Source organism: Enoplosus armatus, chromosome 8 (genome assembly GCF_043641665.1).
Source record: "Enoplosus armatus isolate fEnoArm2 chromosome 8, fEnoArm2.hap1, whole genome shotgun sequence".
Taxonomy (NCBI): domain Eukaryota; kingdom Metazoa; phylum Chordata; class Actinopteri; order Centrarchiformes; family Enoplosidae; genus Enoplosus; species Enoplosus armatus.
The window spans coordinates 5,221,033-5,241,069 of NC_092187.1; the positions used below are offsets into that span (position 1 = coordinate 5,221,033).

General features: G+C 41.0%; 1 protein-coding gene across 1 annotated transcript in view; it reads right to left on the reverse strand.

The window, feature by feature from the left end:
• Positions 1–14,638: 14,638 nt before the first annotated feature.
• ntsr1 (neurotensin receptor 1 (high affinity)) overlaps positions 14,639–20,037 on the reverse strand; it is a 40,285-nt gene continuing 34,886 nt past the window's right edge. Inside the window, exon 4 of the mRNA XM_070911114.1 lies at positions 14,639–14,894. Within this exon, the coding sequence (XP_070767215.1) occupies positions 14,639–14,894 (256 nt within the window). The remainder of the gene's footprint in view (positions 14,895–20,037) is intronic.

Here is a 20,037-nt window from a genome sequence, read left to right on the forward strand (position 1 = left end):
TTTCTTTTCTACATTGATCACAAGCCCTTTTGTTCCTTCACTTCAGTTTTACCATTTCCAATCTGTGTTCACGTCTTTACCTTACCAAAAAGTGTGTAAGAAAACCAACAAGCACAGAGTGACAGGTGGTGGAAGCTGCTATTGACTACGTGTCAGCTTACAAAGAGCTGTGGTGACAGCTTTCATTCCTGCCATGTTAACCACAAATCATGTGCATTGATGTCATGTCTGTTTACATTTGTAGAGACCGACTGACTGATTAGTTGTGTTTGCCCTAACAATTTGCCCTAATTGTTCTTTACAAATGGACCTGGCAGGGTAGCTTTGATAACAGGCGTGATAACCACAGAGCTGCTCTGTTAATCTTTCTTGTCTTTTCTGTTTGTATTATTACACTTGATGAATTCATAGGAAAATATTTCAGTAAGTGCTGTTTCATAAATGTCACATTACACAACAGGACAATCAGAACTGTTCTACTGGATATTGCTCTGCTGCTATTGCCATATATTTGATTGTTACCAAATGTGTAATCATATTTTACAACTCACACTCTCTCTCTCTCTCTCTCTCTCTCTCTCTTTCTCTCTCTCTCTCTCTCTCTCTGTGTGCATCTCCAAACCTACACAGATTACCTTCAACAATACAAAGACGCTCTCACCAAAGCCCGGACCACCGACTACTCACCAACCCCAAGGCTCTCTTTTCCACAATAAACAAACTTCTCAAACCCAGTGACACCCCCAAATCCTTCAGTTAACAAGTGCAACACTTTCCTCCCATTTTTCCAGAAAACAATTGACAACACCTACAGCAACCTGACCACCTTCCCCACCTCACCACCTGCCCCCACCCCCTTTACCACACAGCCCCTGTCCCAGTTTTCCCTAGTGTTGCCAGTCAAGCTGCCTAAATACATGGTTGGTGTGAGAAGCTCCACCTGTACTCTAGACCCCATCCCATCCAACCTTGTTAAGGAGTGCTTCCCAGCTATCTCCTCCCTCATCACAGATATCATTACCTCTTCCTGGTTCAGTCCCCCAAACACTAAAATTGGCTGCTGTCACCCCCATCCTCAAAAAACCTGGCCTCAATCCTGACATCATGAGCAATTTCCGGCCCATCTCCAATATCCTCTTTCTGTCAAAAATACTGGAACATGTTGTTGCCTCCCAACTCAAAGCCCACCTCATTTCCAACAATCTGTTCGAACCAAACACAATCCTGTTTCCGCTCACAGCACAGAAACAGCTTCCCTCAAAGTCACCAATGACCTCCTCCTTTCCTCAGACTTTGGTCACCGGACCATTCTCATCTTCCTGGACCTCACTGCAGCCGTCGACACCATCAACCACACAATTCTTCTCTCCCACCTCAAACCTTCCCTCAACATCACTGGTGCTGGTTAAAATCATACCTCACAAATAGACAACAGTTCATTAACATCAACGACTGCACCTCCTCTAAATGGTAAATGGTAAATGATCTCACTTATATAGCGCCTTTCAACCTTCACGGTTCCCAAAGCGCTTTACAGCTAAGTCCCATTCACCCATTCACTCACACATTCACCAATGACGACCGAGCTGCGATGCAAGGTGCTGGTCTCCATCAGGAGCAACTTAGGGTTCAGTGTCTTGCTCAAGGACACTTCGACATGACGGGGGCAGCCGGGGATCGAACCCCCAACCCGCTCTAACAAGCTTTACCTCCTGTGCGACAGTGATAACCACTGCGCCACCATGCCGCCCATACTCTACTGCTCCTCTGTCCCAAGGCGTACCCCAGGGTTCGGTGCTTGGTCCTCTCCTGTTCATCCTCTATATGCTACCCCTTGGCTACATCATTCGCTGTCATGATGTCCAGCTTTACATCTCCACTAAATCCATCACCACTGCAACCCACTCCACTCTAACCAACTGCCTCACTGAAATCAAATCATGCTAAACTGTGATAAATCAGACATGATCACCATTGGTCCCAAATCCCTCACCAAAACCACTCACTGCCTCACCATCCCTACCCACACACCCGCAACCTCTGAGTCATTTTCAACAGCCACCTCTCCTTTGAACAACTGCCTTTTTCCACTTAAAAGACATAGCTCGTCTCTGCCCATCACCCTCCTTCTCTGCCGCCGAAACCATGATTCATGCGTTCATCACATCCAGAAGTGACCACTGCAACAGCATTCTTTATGGCACATCAATAAACTCTAGTACATCCAGAACTCTGCTGCTTGCCTGCTCACCCACTCCCGCTCCCATGACCACATCACCCCTGTCCTCCAGAGCCTCCTTTGACTCTCTGTGCAACAACGGATCAGATTCAAAGTCCTTCTCCTCACTCATAAAGCCCTCAATGACCAGGCCCCCTCTTACCTCACCGATCTGCTCCACCACCACACTCCTTCCCGAGGCATCCGCTCCTCTGACGGCAACCTCCTGCCTCCCCCTCTCAGGACCAAGCACCGGACCTGGGGCGACAGCGCCTTCTACATAGCTGCCCAACACATCTGAGACTGTACCAAACTGTCCACGTTCAAAAAACTCACCTTTTCAAAACTGCCTTTAATGTGTGATTAACATGTGATTATTGTGTGTTTATGTTTTTGATATGTTGCTTCCATCACCATTTTAACGTATGTAAAGTGTCTTTGAATACCATGAAAAGCGCTCTATAAATAAAATGTATTATTGTTATTATTGAATAAATTAAAGAAAATTCAAGTGGGTCAAAGAGCTTTGTTTTGGTGTGTAGCAAGTCCCCCAAAGAAAAACAACAGCCTCAGTCTAGTGAGGAGGAACAGTGTGATGTTGATATAGAATAGTGTTGCCAGATGTACAGTAATCAAGATTTGTATGATAATTCAGCCGTTTGTATGATGTACAATAAATAGTTCTAAAAAAAATAGTTTCTACATGTCAGAGTTTTCCCCCCATAACAGTAAAAAGCTAAATGGAGCTGATTTGGAGACAGTTTTGATCATCCATTGTATACTAACTAAACTATGTCAATTGTGTATTATAGAAAACTGACTCAGGATGTGCACATCTCTGCTGAGATTTCTTACGACAAGCCACTGTCACCACTTACTGCCTTTTCTTTGAGGCTGTTTCACAGCTTTTGTATATTTCATGCTGTAATCTCGTGGTGGTGTACTCTGTATTCTCTGCCTTACAGATTACGGTGCCAACAGAAATCCACTGCCCGGTCTCACGGGGGCTTTTTTTGGGGGGGGGGCTGCTAACATTTTCAAGAGTAGCTCTGTAAGTAACTGTACTCTGTTCAGAATGTCTGATTGGAGAAATATCAGATAATGTATTGAAGGCCCATCTCAATGCTGCTGCAGTAAAAAAGATAACAAAAATGTTCGATTATCTTTTCCTACTGAGTTTTAATAAGGACAATATTGTCAAACCCACAGTCAGTGTTTTCTATTAGATAATGTTGTAATAAACTAGCTCACACTGATAATAAGTAGTCAGCAGTAAACATGCTAGCCGATTAGCTTGCTAGACTGCTTAGACGGCGAAAAACAAAACCCAAAGGTATTTTGTTGTTTAATTTAGAAAACGTGTTGCCTTTTCTCATTTTAGATTCTACGCAGACTTTTCTGTCTGGGTCCAGCTGCTGTTTGACTGAAAGGAGTCTTGAGGCTGTATTGGCTACAAATTGCATAATTTCACGGTTGTTGGAACCTTGAAGCTTTGTAAGACATGCAGAGTGAATGTGATGATTTGAAACACTGGCACAAACTCATTGAGATGGCTCTCTGAAGACCGTGTTACCTCTAAACCAAAGCCACAAGTGCAAAACTATTTTATTGAAACTTCACCATTATAGCTGCTGCCATGAGATTTGGAGTACTTGCATAGTATGTTAAGCTTTTGATGACCTGAGATCAGATTTGATCTGATTGCAGTGCTCAATAATGCATTTGCAGTAACTGCTGTGCTTGTATTGCTGTGTTTGGGGATGAGAGGGAGCTTCTGCGAGAGGATTAATAACATCTGTGTGTATGAGTGAATGTGTGTGTTTTGTTAATGTGTTTGTTTGGAGCTGTTTATACCGTGCGTCAATAAAATGGCTTCAGCAGCACTGCCAAGTTAAAAGACATCAATTACTCCTGACAGATGAGCTGTCTTATATTGTTGCCAACACTTGACTCCCTGAAACCTCCGGGTGAAACAATGATCAACACGGCCCTTGCTAAGACTGACGTTTATTACAGGGTATATCGGGCAAAAAAGAACCAGGAGGGAGGGAAGAGTGAAAAGACAACAGAAGCAAATCTCTAACAAAAGGAGACCACGGCCTTGCCTGGAGCTGCACTGGAGATGAAACATCGAAAGCGGTGTGACAGGACGCAGGAGATTTTTGAGAACTTCCCACCGCAGCGTGAGGGACTGCAGTGAGACAGGCACCTCGATTCAGCTGGATGGGCTAACACTGCACAGAGCGGACAGAGGAGCTTCGCGATCTGGTAAACTCCGGGGAGATGACCTGCCCGTTTACATCAACAAATTGTGGTGCTAAGGTACCAAGGTGCTCTATACACCCCAAGGAAGAAAGATCAAAAGTCAGTGCTCACCTTGAATTCATGACACTAAAATGTACAACTCAAGCCAGAAATCTTAGTGTGGTTACGGACTCGGACCCACAACAGCAACATAAATGCAATTGCAAAATCAATACTACCACCAAAACATAGCAAGAATGACAGGAGTTGTGTCTAACCAAGATACAGAAAAACTTATCAGCAGGCTGGACTATTGTAATGGTGTCTTCAAAGGTCTCAGTGAAAAAATCAGACAGCTGCAGCTCGTCCAGAATATGAGTCCTTACTAACACCAAGAAAGTGGAGCACATTACACCGGTCCTTAAATCACTGCACTGGCTTCCTGTGTGTCCGAAGGATAGATTTTAAAATCCTATTACTTGCTACTTGCTACTATGCTCCCCACCTGTGGAATAAGCTTTCTGAATTCCTGAGGTCTGCTACTGTCAGCTCATTTTGCGGCTTTCCAGTAAATTAGATACATAACTTCTTTTTAATCTAAAACTATTTGCTTGCATTTGCATTTTGTTTTTTATTGTCTTAACCAATATTTTCTCGTTTTTGCTCTTTGTTTTTATTGTCTTTTAAATGCAATTTTAATGTTTTCTAAATGTCTTGTTTTTAATGTATTTCTGTGCCTATGTAAAGCACTTTGAATTGCCTTGTGTTCGAATGGTGCTGTATAAATAAACTTGCCTTGCCTTACCTTACATGTCTAAGCCCCTATTATTGTGTTAATAAACAGAAAATACGTTTTAAATGCAGACCTGTGGAGAATAAAAATGCCATCCAGCCAAACAGTCAATTTCAGTTACCTTACAGCTGCAGGCTGTATATGGCCTTTCTTGGCACTCCTGCTTCTGTTATGGAACCTGTGAATAACCCCATCATGGCATCATATCTCAGGCAAGATATTTTATGGACTGTTACATAAATATAAGTTGCTGTGTATAGGCCATAATTTAATTTTTACACATTATTTAAACCAGGCACATGCAAGTGAAATGTATCACTAAGAACTGCAGAAGGAGCATGTGAGAGGGAGTTTCATCTGTGTGTGTGCGTGTGTATGTGTGTGTATGTGCAATAGGCCACTTGGGTATAAGTGAATTTATTACAAAGAAAACAGAAGAGTGGAGCTTCAAAATCAAATCCAGCTCTGTTGCTTTACAGACTGGAATGTTACCACTGAACTGATTAGACAGACTTCTGTACTGTTTACACACCTGATAATTATACTTGTTCACCACAAATCAATTTTTATTTGTATTATTATGTTTGACTTCCTTGACTGTAATAAGGCATTAGACTTTCTTAGTTGAGCTATTGATTACTTTGCTGGCAATAATCCATTATCCAAATGGGAATGTTGCTGTGTTGATCATAGCTTGCAGGGGAAATAAATATGAGCCTGTACTCCGCTGTACTCCCGTTGAATGTGTGTATTGCCCAGTATCAGCAAATTGTACCATAGCATTACAGTTTGAATGTATGAATTTTCTGATGGTTTGTATAAATTGTAATCATTAAGATTTTCATCCTGATCGTTCTTCCCTTGTCCACTGTATTCATATTAATTTTGTACAGATACTTGATATATTTTGCTATTTTGTAACATTCTGTATACTCTTTATTTTCTGTAGCAGATTTTTCCAACCTTTAGTTTTGGCAATTTAAACTTAAAGAAAGAAAGACAGAACAAACAGTCAGGAATGTTGCTGAGTCTTTTGTCCGTGACCCGGCCATTCTGTCTGGCTGCTTTCCCTCCTCTGTCCGACTGCAGCTAATGAGAGCGACGGCTCCCTCGTGAAAACCTGTGGGAAAGCCATCTCTAAGCTCCTGTGTTGGCTCTAAAAACAATTTGTTGTGCAAATTCCCAGAGATTGGATTTGGATACCTCCTGTGTTGGTTTACCTACCTCCAGTGACTGGGCAGTAACATGCTGTTCATACGCTTGACCAAATCTCTCTCTCCCTTTCTGTCTGGTTCTCTTCCTCTCAGTTTATCCATCTTTCCTTTTTCACAGACATTCCCTGTTTCTCTCTCTGTATCCTCCCTCACGCCACTTTTTATTTCTCTGACTCCTTCTCTCTTCTCCTCAAATGCTCTGTTTTTCTGCATTAATTAATCCTTTTCTTTGGGTGTTTTGAGGCAGTTTCCTGCCAGGCCGTTTCGATTTCTTCACTGCGAAGAACTCTAGCCGCGAGGATGAAGAGGAGAAGGAGGAGAGTCATGGCTCATTCATTCTGCTAGTTAGGGAAATGAAAAGGAAAAATGAAATATGGCATGTTGCTGGCTCTTCCTCACCCCGAATGCAATTTATGGCAAAATGGGCAGTCTCCTTGGACTGGATCCATAATTATGATGCATGACAGGATCATTGATTTAACCACCTCAAAACCCAAAACTTGTTAATAAAATGAGAAATGTATTTATTTTGTTTTTTTTTTCACATTTTTTATTATTATTATTTTTATTTGGTAATGTGATACACTATTAAATGACATATTGTGGACAGGAGGAACAAAACAGCCCCTTAGGTGATGTAGGATTCAGGACTTTCTTAATAAACCTCTCCTTAAAGGTGAGAGAAAAACAGTGCAGCGTAATAATGTACAAGACTGGGAGTTTGCTGACAAGGGTTGGATTAGATTTTGAAATCAACGGTCATGCAAGTTTAATGAGTTTAGTCTTCCGGTCTGATTGGCCGCCACAGCGTAATGTCCGCTTGCGTTTCTCCAAAACTTGAATCTGTCTCAACTTTTCACCGCAGCAGTGCTGCGTTCATTTTCCAGAACCCCCCTCGGTTACCACTGCCGCAGCCTAAACGCACTACCCTCATTCAAAATGAATGGGAGGACGGCAGACTTCAACTGCTGCTACTCTACAGCTGAGATTTTAACTACTGTCACTGCTTACATATCAAATGGGACTATTTACAGTGGAGACACTTCAACTATCTCCAGCGCTTCAACATCAGCTGAACTATAATTTAGAATTCAACTAACATTTCAACTGCCTTCATTGCTTACTTGTCAAATGACAATTCAGTTGCTTTCAGCCTCGACACATCATCTGACACTAATTTTGACTCTTTAACTGACTCTTCAACTACTTCAACTCACATTGTAACTTCTATCAGTGCTTACATTGGCACTTCAACCATTTACAATGCACACACTTCAACTACCTCTGACGATTCAACTTCAAGTGAAATTTAAATTCCTTTAAAGGACAGTTCAACTGCTTTAATCTCTTACACTTCAGCTGCTTTCATTTCTTACTAATCAGCTGACAATTCAATTGCTTTCACTTCTTACTCTTTAACTGTTATTTCACCTTACTTTCAGAGCTTCCCCACAAACTGACAACTCAACTTCATACTGGGCTTAAATGGAAATTTCACATACTTTCAGCAATTACACTTCAACCGTCACTTCAAGTCCTTTAAGTGCTTCAACATAAACTGCAACTCCCAGACAACATTTTACATGCAGTGAATTAACATTTTACAACATGTACCTGCAATTTTCAGTGTACATTTTCTTCAGAAAATGTAGCCTTTGCATTCATTTTTGCAACTAGAATAAATATATACATTTTGAAAAATACATGATGAGTATAAGAAAATGTACTGATCCACAGCGGGGGATTCATGAAATGAGAGAAGGGGAAATAAAAACTCAGTATCACTGAACACTCGCTCTGCCTCGCAGGCTGCAATGCATCATCATGAGCGCCACGCCTCGGTGTCGGCCAGGCTACAAATGGCAGTGCATCACTGCTTACTGCCTGCAAGGCCGCTTCGTAAACTTTCATGCCATTCATTCTGACCAGCAGGCCTAACACTGGTCTCTACTGTACAACAGCTTACCCATGCAGGAATGTGTTGAGGTGTTCCCCAGAGCTGTGTGAGTAGGACTAGCCATGCGAGTGACTGACTAAGAATGGAGGGATTATGGTTCCTCCTATCTAACTAAGAAGCAGGTTCTTCCAAGCCCCCAAAGCTTTGATCCACTTTTCTTTTCTTGTGGAATTTCCCCCAGTACTGATGATTTTCAGAGAGCCAGGTGGTCAGATATGAGAAGAGTTTGTTAATGTAGGAAGCAGTGGACTCTCCTCTCCTCTAATGCAAAACAAGCAACCAAAACGTAAAGAAATTATAGTCTGCCAGTGCCTCAAATGATCTATTTTTGTAGTAGTACATCTTCATGTATTTTATACCAGCATGTGCTCAAGGATGTGCATGTACACATGATGACATGATACACATTTCTGCAGATTGCAGATTCACGCTGAATGTAAACCGAACCTTGTTTGTTTACAATGAAAACTTAAAATTAAAAATGAAATCATTTTGAGCCTACAGGGTAACCAAGGGAAGAAAGTAAAAGAGATGGAAAAAACAAAGCAAAAGACAACAGCATAACGAGTGAGAAGCTGTTTTTCTGTTTGACTAAATGGTTTGATCAATATCCCCATTTCGATGGATGTAATAGAAAGCTTTTCTCCCACTTGCTCAAGTTGAGCGTGTGTGCGTAAATGTTAGCCTACTGTGATAAACAAATTCAAATGTGGCCACTTGCTTTTCTCCCACTCAGAAGTGATATATAGACTGCTTTTTTTGCTCTCCCATGTGGTTAATTGTCCATTTGGCAGAATGCTATAGAGTGGGAAGGGAGGGACAAGGGAGAGAATTGTAATTTCATGCCCACATCCAGCTCCTCATGGCAAAAGAAACATAATGTATGTCCTTATTTATCAAACTGGATGTATAAATGTTCTAGAATAAGGAGAATAACAATTGAAGGTAAAATTGAACTTTTTTTGTTCAGGTCTGAAGAATTCATGACTTCACATGAGGTTCCACAGGGTTCAGTTCTTGGTCCGATCTTTATCACCATTATCATTATAATCATAATTATGCGGAGTTTAGGGGGACGTTAGCAGTGCTGTCCTGTTCTTTATTGATTGCACTCCTGTTACCTGAGATAGCCTTACATTGCTAAATACAGCAGTTAGCGGTTTCTCTTGTGACTCTAAAGTAAAAACATACAATTTGAAAATACTAACAGGTATGTAGTTGAGCAGCAAAACAGTGTTTTACATTAGGATGAAAAAGCAATCTCATCTTAAATTTTTCCTTATCATGCTGATAATACTGGGACTAAGTACCTCTACACTGCATTACAAGAACAATGCTGGTACTTTACTACTACTTGGCTTATTAACCAGTGACAATGTTGACTCCTTTAATTTTGTTTTTATGTCTTCATTTTCATTTCACTTTTTTCAACATTAACTTCATTGAAAATATTAGTCGACAGATAAGTGACAGTGTCAGAAATGTTGTAAAATTATATATAGTATATCTCAACTATCCACACCTTCCCGGGAGGAGAATATGCTTTAGCAGAAGACTGCAAGGATGATAGTGTGTGTGTTGGAGATATCAGAACATTTACTTTTTGAGTGCTCCAGTGCCTTAGATAGACAGTGGACACCTGAAGTGAGGCACACTACATTACTTCCCCCCTGCAGCTTGGATCTCAATCACACTGAGGCGTTTTCTGCAGTGGCAGGCGTTTCGCTGTTGCTAGGAAACATGTACTCGGCTGTCAATCACTTGTGTGCTGTGGGACACACATGATAACTATCAACAGCAGCTACGTTGTGGCCATCAAAAACAGTAATAACATCCAAAATTTACCGGACTTAACTTGCAGGCTTCCAGATAATATTCCTCCAAGCTGACTGTGACAACAAATAGCTCCGGCTGGCCAGCAACAAGAACTACGAGGCTTTTCTCCATTTTTCTAGTTTGTGGTGTTGTTGGCCAGGCCTGCCGCTGCTCCCTTCACATTTGACAGCAGAGGGCAAGCCACAGAGTCATCTTAAATGACATGGTATTTCCAACCCCCTTGGTAAAAGTTGATATTTACCGCGCGCTCTGTTATGGGGTTTGATTCCCTGCTTCACAGAGAACAAGGTAATGTTCCATGTTATTCCTCAGTTTACATCTTCAGTAAGACATACGGCTTGTTTGATAAGGCAACAGGCTTCTGTGCCTAGATGCATGTGCTTTGTGGGTGACATTTCTTTTTTCAAGCCAACAGCTGTTATTTGTCATGAGTCTACTTTACAAAAGGTCAAACACTGGTCTGCTAAGTGGTGAGTGTGTGTGTGTGCGCATTTGTGTGTATGTGCGCGCTTCTCATTGTTTGTATATCCTTGCATGCCCATGAGAGAGCCTGTGTGGCAGGAATAAGATAGAGGAGAGACATAATGTAAACAGCAAAGTCAGTACATCAGTGTATTATATATCTTCATTCTTTTATTTCTTTTTTATAATGAAATGAAATAACATTCTGTTTGAGAAACATGTGATATACAGTTAAACATGGCTGCTCTGAATCATCAGTTAAAATAAGCTTATAATCAAGCTTATAACATTTCTTTGATTTAAATACAATGACCACTGGGCCGAGACACATTCAGGTTGTAATATCTATGTACAGGTCTGTACAGATGAGTACAGGAAACCGGTTTCTAATTGCATGTGCATGTTTGAGTGGTTTGCAAAATTAAAGGGATATACAGTATTTTTCATATATTTCATTCAGTATGGCTGTCTGGTGGACCTGTGGGTAAGGGAATCGGATGTTTGGCTGGATTAAGTTAAAGCCTCCACAGATTCAACAACAACACGGACACTATACAGGAACACAAAGCCACATCAGCCAATACAAAGCACAGCTAGTAACTGTCACCAACAATTCTAACTATTGTACATTATATTAAACACGACCACACATATAATAAAAATAATACACAGAGGTTGAGCTTTTGTTTGGCAATTTACTGCTGTGATATGCATTTAAAAGGTGTTAGCAGTGGCAAGTATTTTTACAGTGCAACACTAGTGCTGGGGCACGCTGTAGGCTTAGTTTACAAAAGTGATGCATAAAAGGTGGTCAATACTGAATATACAGAAGTGACATAGCAGCTGATCCTTTTGCACAACTGTAGTTTTTGATCAAAGTTTTTTATTTTCTTATTTTTAGCCATACTAAAATGTCTCTACGGATGGCAATGTTGGTCGGTCGGTCAGTCGGTCGGTCAGTCGGTCCACCATTTTAGTCCAGACAGAAATATCTCAAGACCTATTGGATGGATTGTCATGACATTTTATACAGATATTCTTGGTCCCCTGAGGATGAGGCCTACTGACTTTGAAAATCCCCTGACTTTTCCTCTAGCGCCACTATGAGGTTCACGTTTTTGTTTTGTTGTGAAATCAAAAACATTTTTATGAAATTTGGTACACATATCAATGTTCCCCTCAAGATAAATTCCAATCACTTTGGTGATCTCTTGACTTTTCCTCTAGCGCCATAATCAGGTCAAAATTTCAATTTGCCCAATACTTTGTCCAATACTATGACTAAATACTTGAAAATCTACATCTACTCAACCTTTAGTGTTTACCTGGCAAGCATAAAAACAGCTTTCAAGATAAAAATTAAAAGTCGGACTTCAGTAACATAAGCAGAGAAAACATGGAATGATCCAGCTGCTGTGACCCTGGTACTGCACCATAATTTTTTTATTTGGTTAGGAAATTACTTGACAAGAATCGGTTTAGCTTGACATAACGATGGATCCTGTTCATAATTATATTACCTATTCTGGCATTTTGTGTGTATAATCAGGTACTGCATTTGTTTAAATTTGCTCAAGTTGGTAATCAGTACAGTCAATAACAGGGTGGACATGTTAATATTAAATGGCAGCACTAAGTAGTGCAATTACTGTAGATGCACACGCCAGTGCTTCCGAACCTGTCATCAGACAAGAACGTCAACTTTGAACATTTCTGCAAAACCCCTGATTACGTTCGGTGACGACGTGTTTTTCGGTCCGTTGCTTACGTTTTCAGAGATTCAGCGGCTACAATATGGTTACGGTTATGGATAGATTGTGGTTATAGTAAATAAACTCTGGTTGAGGTTAAGGCGACAGTATGCTTCAACTGAAGTGCTTGTCGGCTGTTAGGAACAGTTAGAAACACTTGCCTTCAGATGTGTTTGGATGACACAACATACAAAGTAGTTTGTTTCAAGCATACTCCAGTCTTTAAGCAACTAAAACAGCGTATGGTGAAGGTTAGGGAAAGATCGTGCTTATAGCAAATAACATTAACTGCACGTCTGTGACCACCTCGACTTCCACACCCTTACTTTCCACCTCACTACATAAAGGGCACACTACCTCATAAATCATGAGGTGCGGAATCGCCCAATATGGACATGATTCCCAAGGGCATTGGGCTGCTGCACTGGGCTAATATTTATTTGTAGAAGGCTAGTATTAAATGCACTTCTGGTCAAAATTTTATACAGGAATGAGGCTATACTATAAATGCAATCAAAGCATCTTGTGCTACCAACATCATCGACCCATCGTACAGATCCATTGTCTTGGCCTTTCTAAATGCTCTTGCTGAATCATCTATGAAAGATGGCAATGGCATTTCTCTCATCCTTCGTAGCACTTCTTGTGTCTCTGAGAGCAAGAAGAGTCCAGATTGTTTCACATCTTCACATCGCTCCTAAAGGAAACGTTGGCGTGCCCAGATCTCTGCCTGCCTCTGATTCCTCAAGCAGCAGCTGGTGGGGGGGGGGGGGGGGGGGGGCTTAGACAACATTATGCATTAACATTATGTTCCAGGTAATAATACTTGTGTCTATGCAGCAATTCTTTTCCAACATGTGTTATTTTTGCCACATGGTCACTGATGTTATGTACAAATAATTCAAATAATCAATTACAGCCACTTCTCCTCTGTCTAAGCATTTATCTCACATTTTTAAACATTATATATAAATGAATGTCCGTTACATTCAAGCTGTTGCCAAAGGACTTCACACAATGATGATTAACCCTATCACCGCCAGGTAAGTCTCTCTGTATTTTGCAGTATACTGGAGTTTTTAAATCTGGTGGCAGGTGCACCAGTAGTGATGCGTTTTATGTCAACCAGCAATGATTGGTTCGCCCATGAGTGGGCTACCACCATGGCTTGATCGTCACGTGATTCATGTATTCTTCAGATAGTTGCAGGAAGTTCTTTGCTGGCAATTAGAATGCGTAAACATAATACGTCCATGGTAAATACATAGAGACAGAACTGCGATTTTTGGTAATTAGTTAGAACGGAGACAACGTGACTCTCTCTCTACATGGCTATGAGCTACAGAAAAATCTTGTTCTGCACTCCAGCTTTAAAAGGCTGTTGCGAATTCTGAAAACTATTACCAGATATAATCATGATCACTGTCTGCACTATTTACAAATCCCATGGACATTCATATTTCAGAGTCTAAGCACTAAACAGGACCCCCTGTTATCTGGACCCTTTTTTTTTTGCTAAAAACTGCTTGTGACAAAGCCAAGAGAGGCAAGAGTTTTTTTTCTTCCTTTACAGCTGTCCACGCAACTTGAGTTCAAGAAAGAGAAATACTTAATCTTTGCCTCTCTTTTTTCTAACATCAAAGCCAGGTTTATCCACAGATGCTCCCCCAAAATAGCAGGAGGGTTACATCAGAACCTTATCGCCAGAGGCCATTTTTCTAGAGAAAGTGTTTTCAGGAGTTTATGGTTAAAAAGACTGAAATAGTAGAGTCATCACACTGTACAGCATCAAGCAAGTGTGAATGATTTGTCCATTAAAAACATGTACATACAAATATACTGTATAAAACATTTATATATCAGTTTCCATTCCAAGATCTTTCTTTCACTCTGCCCATCCTTCCTTGTTTTCCCATTGTCATATTTTATCGATTTCACAAACTCCTGTTGCACTAAATACAGATACGACACACAGTAACACATAATAAAATGTGCACCTGAAATGAAATGGTCTCAGAGTGGTCACTTGACCCCACATGGCAATGATGCTGACCCCAGTACTGGATCAGCCTGTGCAAACAGTCTCCGTACCAGTACCAGAATTTCCCTTAATGAAGTTGGACCAGTAATCACAAGGTGGCAGTGTCTTCCATTGCAGCTCTATCAGTACGCCGTCTCTTTGATGATGTTGGTGGAGAGGGTGTGGTTGCTGGAGATGCTGATGGAGTGGCGAGTCAGGGGGTGCTGGTGCCTCCTGGGTGTGTGGCGGCAGGGCATGCAGAAGTAGCTCAGCGTGGAGAAGAAGATCTGGCGGTAGGTGGCCGACACCAGGTTGTAGAGGATTGGATTGATGGCCGAGCTGACGTAGAACAGGACGTTGGTCAGCATGTAGAAGTAGTGGTAGAAGTCATACAAGTCACTGTGAGAAAACACAAGACAGAGAGCCATTGTTGACACAATGCATCATTATCAAATGTATACACTGACATTTTACCAAGTTGTGGCATTTTTGACTTGAAGGAGATACATGTTTTTGTGATATTATGAATATTCTCTGCGGAGTCCAAAGGACACTTTTCTCCCAAAGCCCACTGCAATGAAATGCAACAAATCTAAAATATCTAGAAAAAGGCAGACACCAGAATTTAAAATGGCAAAACACTGTGCCAAATCCAGTAAATTGATTTTGTGCCAATCAGTGAATTAGCTGTGTTGCACCATTCACTTTTATTCAATACTCTTCAGTATAAACTAACCCACAGGGGTATGGTTTGTAGATATTTATGAGACAAGAGTCAATGGTATACATCTCTTGAATAAACTTTTAATAAACTGTTTAACAAACCAAGCTACCAAGCATGCTTACTGTCAGTTAGCAAGCTAGTTAGCTCTGTTATTGTGCTATTGTGACTGAGTTTATGAATTTTATGTGCCACTTTTTAGTGTGACCGGGCTGTTATAAAATATTGATTTAATTTCATTTGACTTCAAAACATTGTCATATACAAAACTGATTATATCTAAAAAGGAAATTTGATATACTAATTTTTTATCTAAATGTATACATTATACATACCGTGCTAAGCATCTAAAGTTAAAACAAACATAAAGAACAGTAACTTAAAATTCATTATAGTTTATTTTGGCCTTTTTCAAAGGAAGTTGGTGAGAGTAGAGTACGGTGTCTCTTGAATAAAGTGTGTGAATTGTCCCGTTAGCGAACTACCTTGCTGACTGACAGTTTGCAGGGCTAGCATGTTAGCGGCTAGCTCATCAGCTACATTAGCACACTAACTCGCCCTGCCAGTGGTCACTATGCCAACGAGCCTCTAGTGCCATATTTATATTCGCGAAAGTGTGCAGATGAATTTCTCTGTGCCACTTCTGGTGTGACCTGGGCTTTAGACAGACACAGGTGACAGTGGATAATAGTGGAGCAGTGTTTGTTAGTAAGTACTGACCCTGTGGTCATCAAGGTTTTATTGAATCTGCTTTAAAGGATTATTCAGTGACTTTTCACCCTCATGTCACTGTAGCCTTACATAATTTTAAGTCTTGGCAGCAAAGCCACCCTGTGCGTGCACACAGGGCACATCCACTTTGATGTAATCAGGGCAACACTTAAGATGTAGAGGAGGGACCCTGAAGCAAAAATCTCAGTCCCGTAAAGGCTATGGTCGGCCCTAGCCTTGTTTGACTGTAAATATTGTACAGCATAATAACAGTGAAAATCACATCTTGCTTTATTCCACTGAGCAGATACTAGAATTTATGTGTTGAGAATCGACGGGCTTAGAAGAGTTGTTCAGCCAACCAGAGGGAGTGATGGCTGGTGAGCATGTATTACACTAACCCAATAATCTTCTCTTTAGATGTCACTGCTCATTTTAGGCCTTGCTGGTCCACTACCAGAAATCTACTACTGACAGTTCAACTATTGAGGAAGCATCTCCCAGTTTGTAGCATGGGCTTCCCACCAGCCTCTGGCTTTATTAATGCTGTCACAGTAAGAGGAAGTGAAGACGACATATTTTTTATGCTAGAATTAAATAGACACATACTGAAGTATAAGATCGGCTTTTGAAGTCAGATCTCATCTTCAGCTGTCTGAAAAGGGTATATAAAATCAGTTTTTTATCTGCATGAACAACCATAAAGAGAGCAATACTGCAGCTGGAATTAAATCCTTTGTAAAATGGAGCATATTCATTTTATTGGCAATCCAATAAGAAATTGGAATGTCCAAAACTATAAACTATAAAACATGTAATCCTTTTATCTTTAAGAGGCTGTTATATCCAGTTGTAAAAAGGGTATGCTCTTCAATACACAAGTGAGGTTTAAACCTATGTTTTAAACTGACGGATCTCTGATTGCTGTCGAAGAGGAGAAGGAAGAGGCAGATTATGCTACACAGCAGGAGAGGAGAGGGACATTAAGGATATCAAGATTACATAAAATGGGATGGGAGGCGTACAAAGATAGTAAGGAAATCTCTTTATGGATCATTTGAAAAGGAGAGTGTGTAACACAGAAACAAGAAGATAAGATAAGACAACCTCCCACACGCAAACAAATGACAGTGAAGGGAAAGGTCATAAGTCATAATACATCAATATGTCATACATACACAACACATAGTGCAGATACTCCCGAACATCATCCTAGTTACTAGAATCTGCTGTATTGATCTGTTCTGCTCTTGCAATGGACAAGGGTCACTTAAGTGTGCAGCAGGTCAATGATGTGTGTGTCTGTCTGCATACAGAGACACCATTAAAGATGAATGAGGATAGGACTGACAGGGACAAGAGGGATAGTATTGAACATGACCTTTTCATTACATATACTCAGGTAGTTCTGTGGGCTCTATTTACGTAATGGAGGAAGACACATGAGCCATGAGCTAGTGTTTTCTCTGGTGCAATTTTGACTTTGACAGGAATCCCTCAAGAAGCAGACATGTTTCATTATGATTACACACAAGCTGGGGACCACAGGTGCAGCATTTCCAATTGTTTGTTTGAGTCCGTGCTTCATGCACATCAGTCAGTTTCCTCTTGTGGCACCTTCACTCAGGGCCGAACCTGAAAAGCTAAATATTTGTTGTGGCTACTACCAGCCCCTACAACACTGACTGATACTTCCTAATCCCAACCCACATCCATCCGCACTGGGTGCTGCTTAGCAAGAAATCAGCTACATTCAGTCAACATGTCCTGAGCCTCCCGTGAAACGCATTTCTTTCTGTGATTTGCGCCACTGATTGAGGTAAATGGAGCCCTGTATCTGGTATCACTGTCTCACATGCAAACACTCCTGCGATTTTTATTTGGGCCAGTCTATACACACACGTTAAGTATGTACAGCCTAATTAATCAATTACGGGGTAATCGCCATTAAATGAAACGATAACAAATAAGTGCAGTGTTGACTGTCTGTAAATGTACCGTTGTTGTGGTGTAGGACTTGGTGGTGAGACCGCACACACAGAATAAACAGGGACCCCTCTTTTACTGCTAAATGATCGCACCTCACTGTGCTCACTGCGGCAGTCCTGAGAGCTACTGTAACTGCCCTGACTCTGTGTAGCCAGCCGATGACTACTGCAACAACATAGTGACTTGTCTACACAGGACCAGCTCCAGCCTCATTTTTCAGTTGGAACACAAAGTTCAAATCAAGTCTATTTTCTGACATTTTTCTGACGTGTACCTACAGTGATAGTGTGTTGGGCTCTCGGCGCTGTGAAAATCCCAACTAGTTGTAGTCTTTCCGGTTTGGCTAGGTTCCAGCCATTTATATTTAGACGCAAATGCTAATGCCAAACTAGCAGTTTCAGCTGCTAACTCACCGCTGCAGTTACCGGACTAACTTTGCAAAACAAAAGCTATGAATTTTCTGAGCGACGTTTCCCCTTCTTTGGGTTATAATCCAATTTACTGCTGCAACACTGACGTATGTTGTCAGCAGGAGTGTATCTATGCTCCCAGGGATCTATGTTCCCAGGCTCAATATCCTTTTAATATGACACACGACATGAAAAGGAGACTTTTCAAACGGTTTTATGTTCTCAGTCATGTTTTTTTTCTCTAGGCCAAATGTTCAATGTATGTTTCCCTGGGTCAATATGTTGAAATCACCCACCTACAGTGTATAGCCTCATGTTATGCCCTCAAATTTGCGGGCAAGACAGTTTTCTTGACTTTAGACACTGACATCTCCACAGTGGCTGAACAGAGTTTTATCATTCAAACCACATTTGAAACGTCCATCTCCCTTTGTTACTTTGCTATGAACTGTGAAGACAGCCCTTACCAATCTCTTATGGCTAGCTGACAGCGGGCCCATTCCTATGTCCTATTTGTAGATACACATGGGTTTGTGCTAATCTGCCCAGCACATTTAGTATCATAATTTATGTCCTTATCATTTGCTGCATTTAATATTTGAACCTGTCTGGCCATGTGATTATAAGCAACAAAGGGGTGTTGGAGTCAATATTTTGTTATTATAATTTATATTATGTTTATTAACTTATGCACTTTATAGGAATTTGCAGTGCTGATGAGCCTTGCCAATAGTTTAAAAACATTGTTGTTAAAGAAAAAGAAACTTTGTCTGGTGTCATTTGGCATCATGGCGTCATAACCGGATGTAGGCTGTTGGGATAAGTATGCCACTGGCCGGCGATTTCAGTCGGAATTCTCCTCCCGTTCCGCTACTGCGTGTTATCGTTTTGCAAGGGTACCGTCGCTGCATCCTGGGCTTAGCACCGCCCAAAACTATTGTGAGTGGTTTAAAGAAAAAAACAAGCCTATCCCAGAATGATGATGGGTTGAGCCAGAGCTTTCTCAGAAGCGTGGGGATGAGTCTGGCTATGCGAGACTAGTTGATTGTTAACACATCCAATTATCGAAACTGCTTTAAATGCGCATCCCTAGCTTCCAGTGCAAAGTCTCATGTTGAAATAAGTGCAGGCCAACAGGACGCTGCTCAAGTCACACTAACCCCTCCGCTCCTTCACTGTCTCGGTTTATCTTCTGTCTCCAAGTGTCTAACAAAATTGATAGCTACGGACATCTCAACAGGCGAGCAGAAGAGATAAAAGATTTTTTGGATTTCCTGTCCAACTGACTTTGACTGAGCGACATTATTTTATTGCTGCCATTTACCACGTAGAAGAGAAACATTTCCAAAACAATACCCTTTTACATCTGAAATGGAGCAAAACTGAAGAAGGCCGTCCTTTCATACTGCAGGAGAGTGAACTCACGCCGTTTTTTGATGCTGTACCCTGTGGTTTCTTGGGTGCCTGTAGCAAAAGACCTACTGAGAAAATAATAACAGTGCTTGCCTCTCAATAATGCCTCCACTGCAGGCATGATGCAGAAAACACACACCAACACACCAATACAGTATTAGCATAATCCACTTATTATAACGGCTGCTCACATTTTTACAACAGTGTTGGATGGCAAGTAGTGTCTTAGTGACGTGATAATCATATCTAACTACTAACTACTTAACTAACTAACTAATCTGAGTAATATTACAGTTTT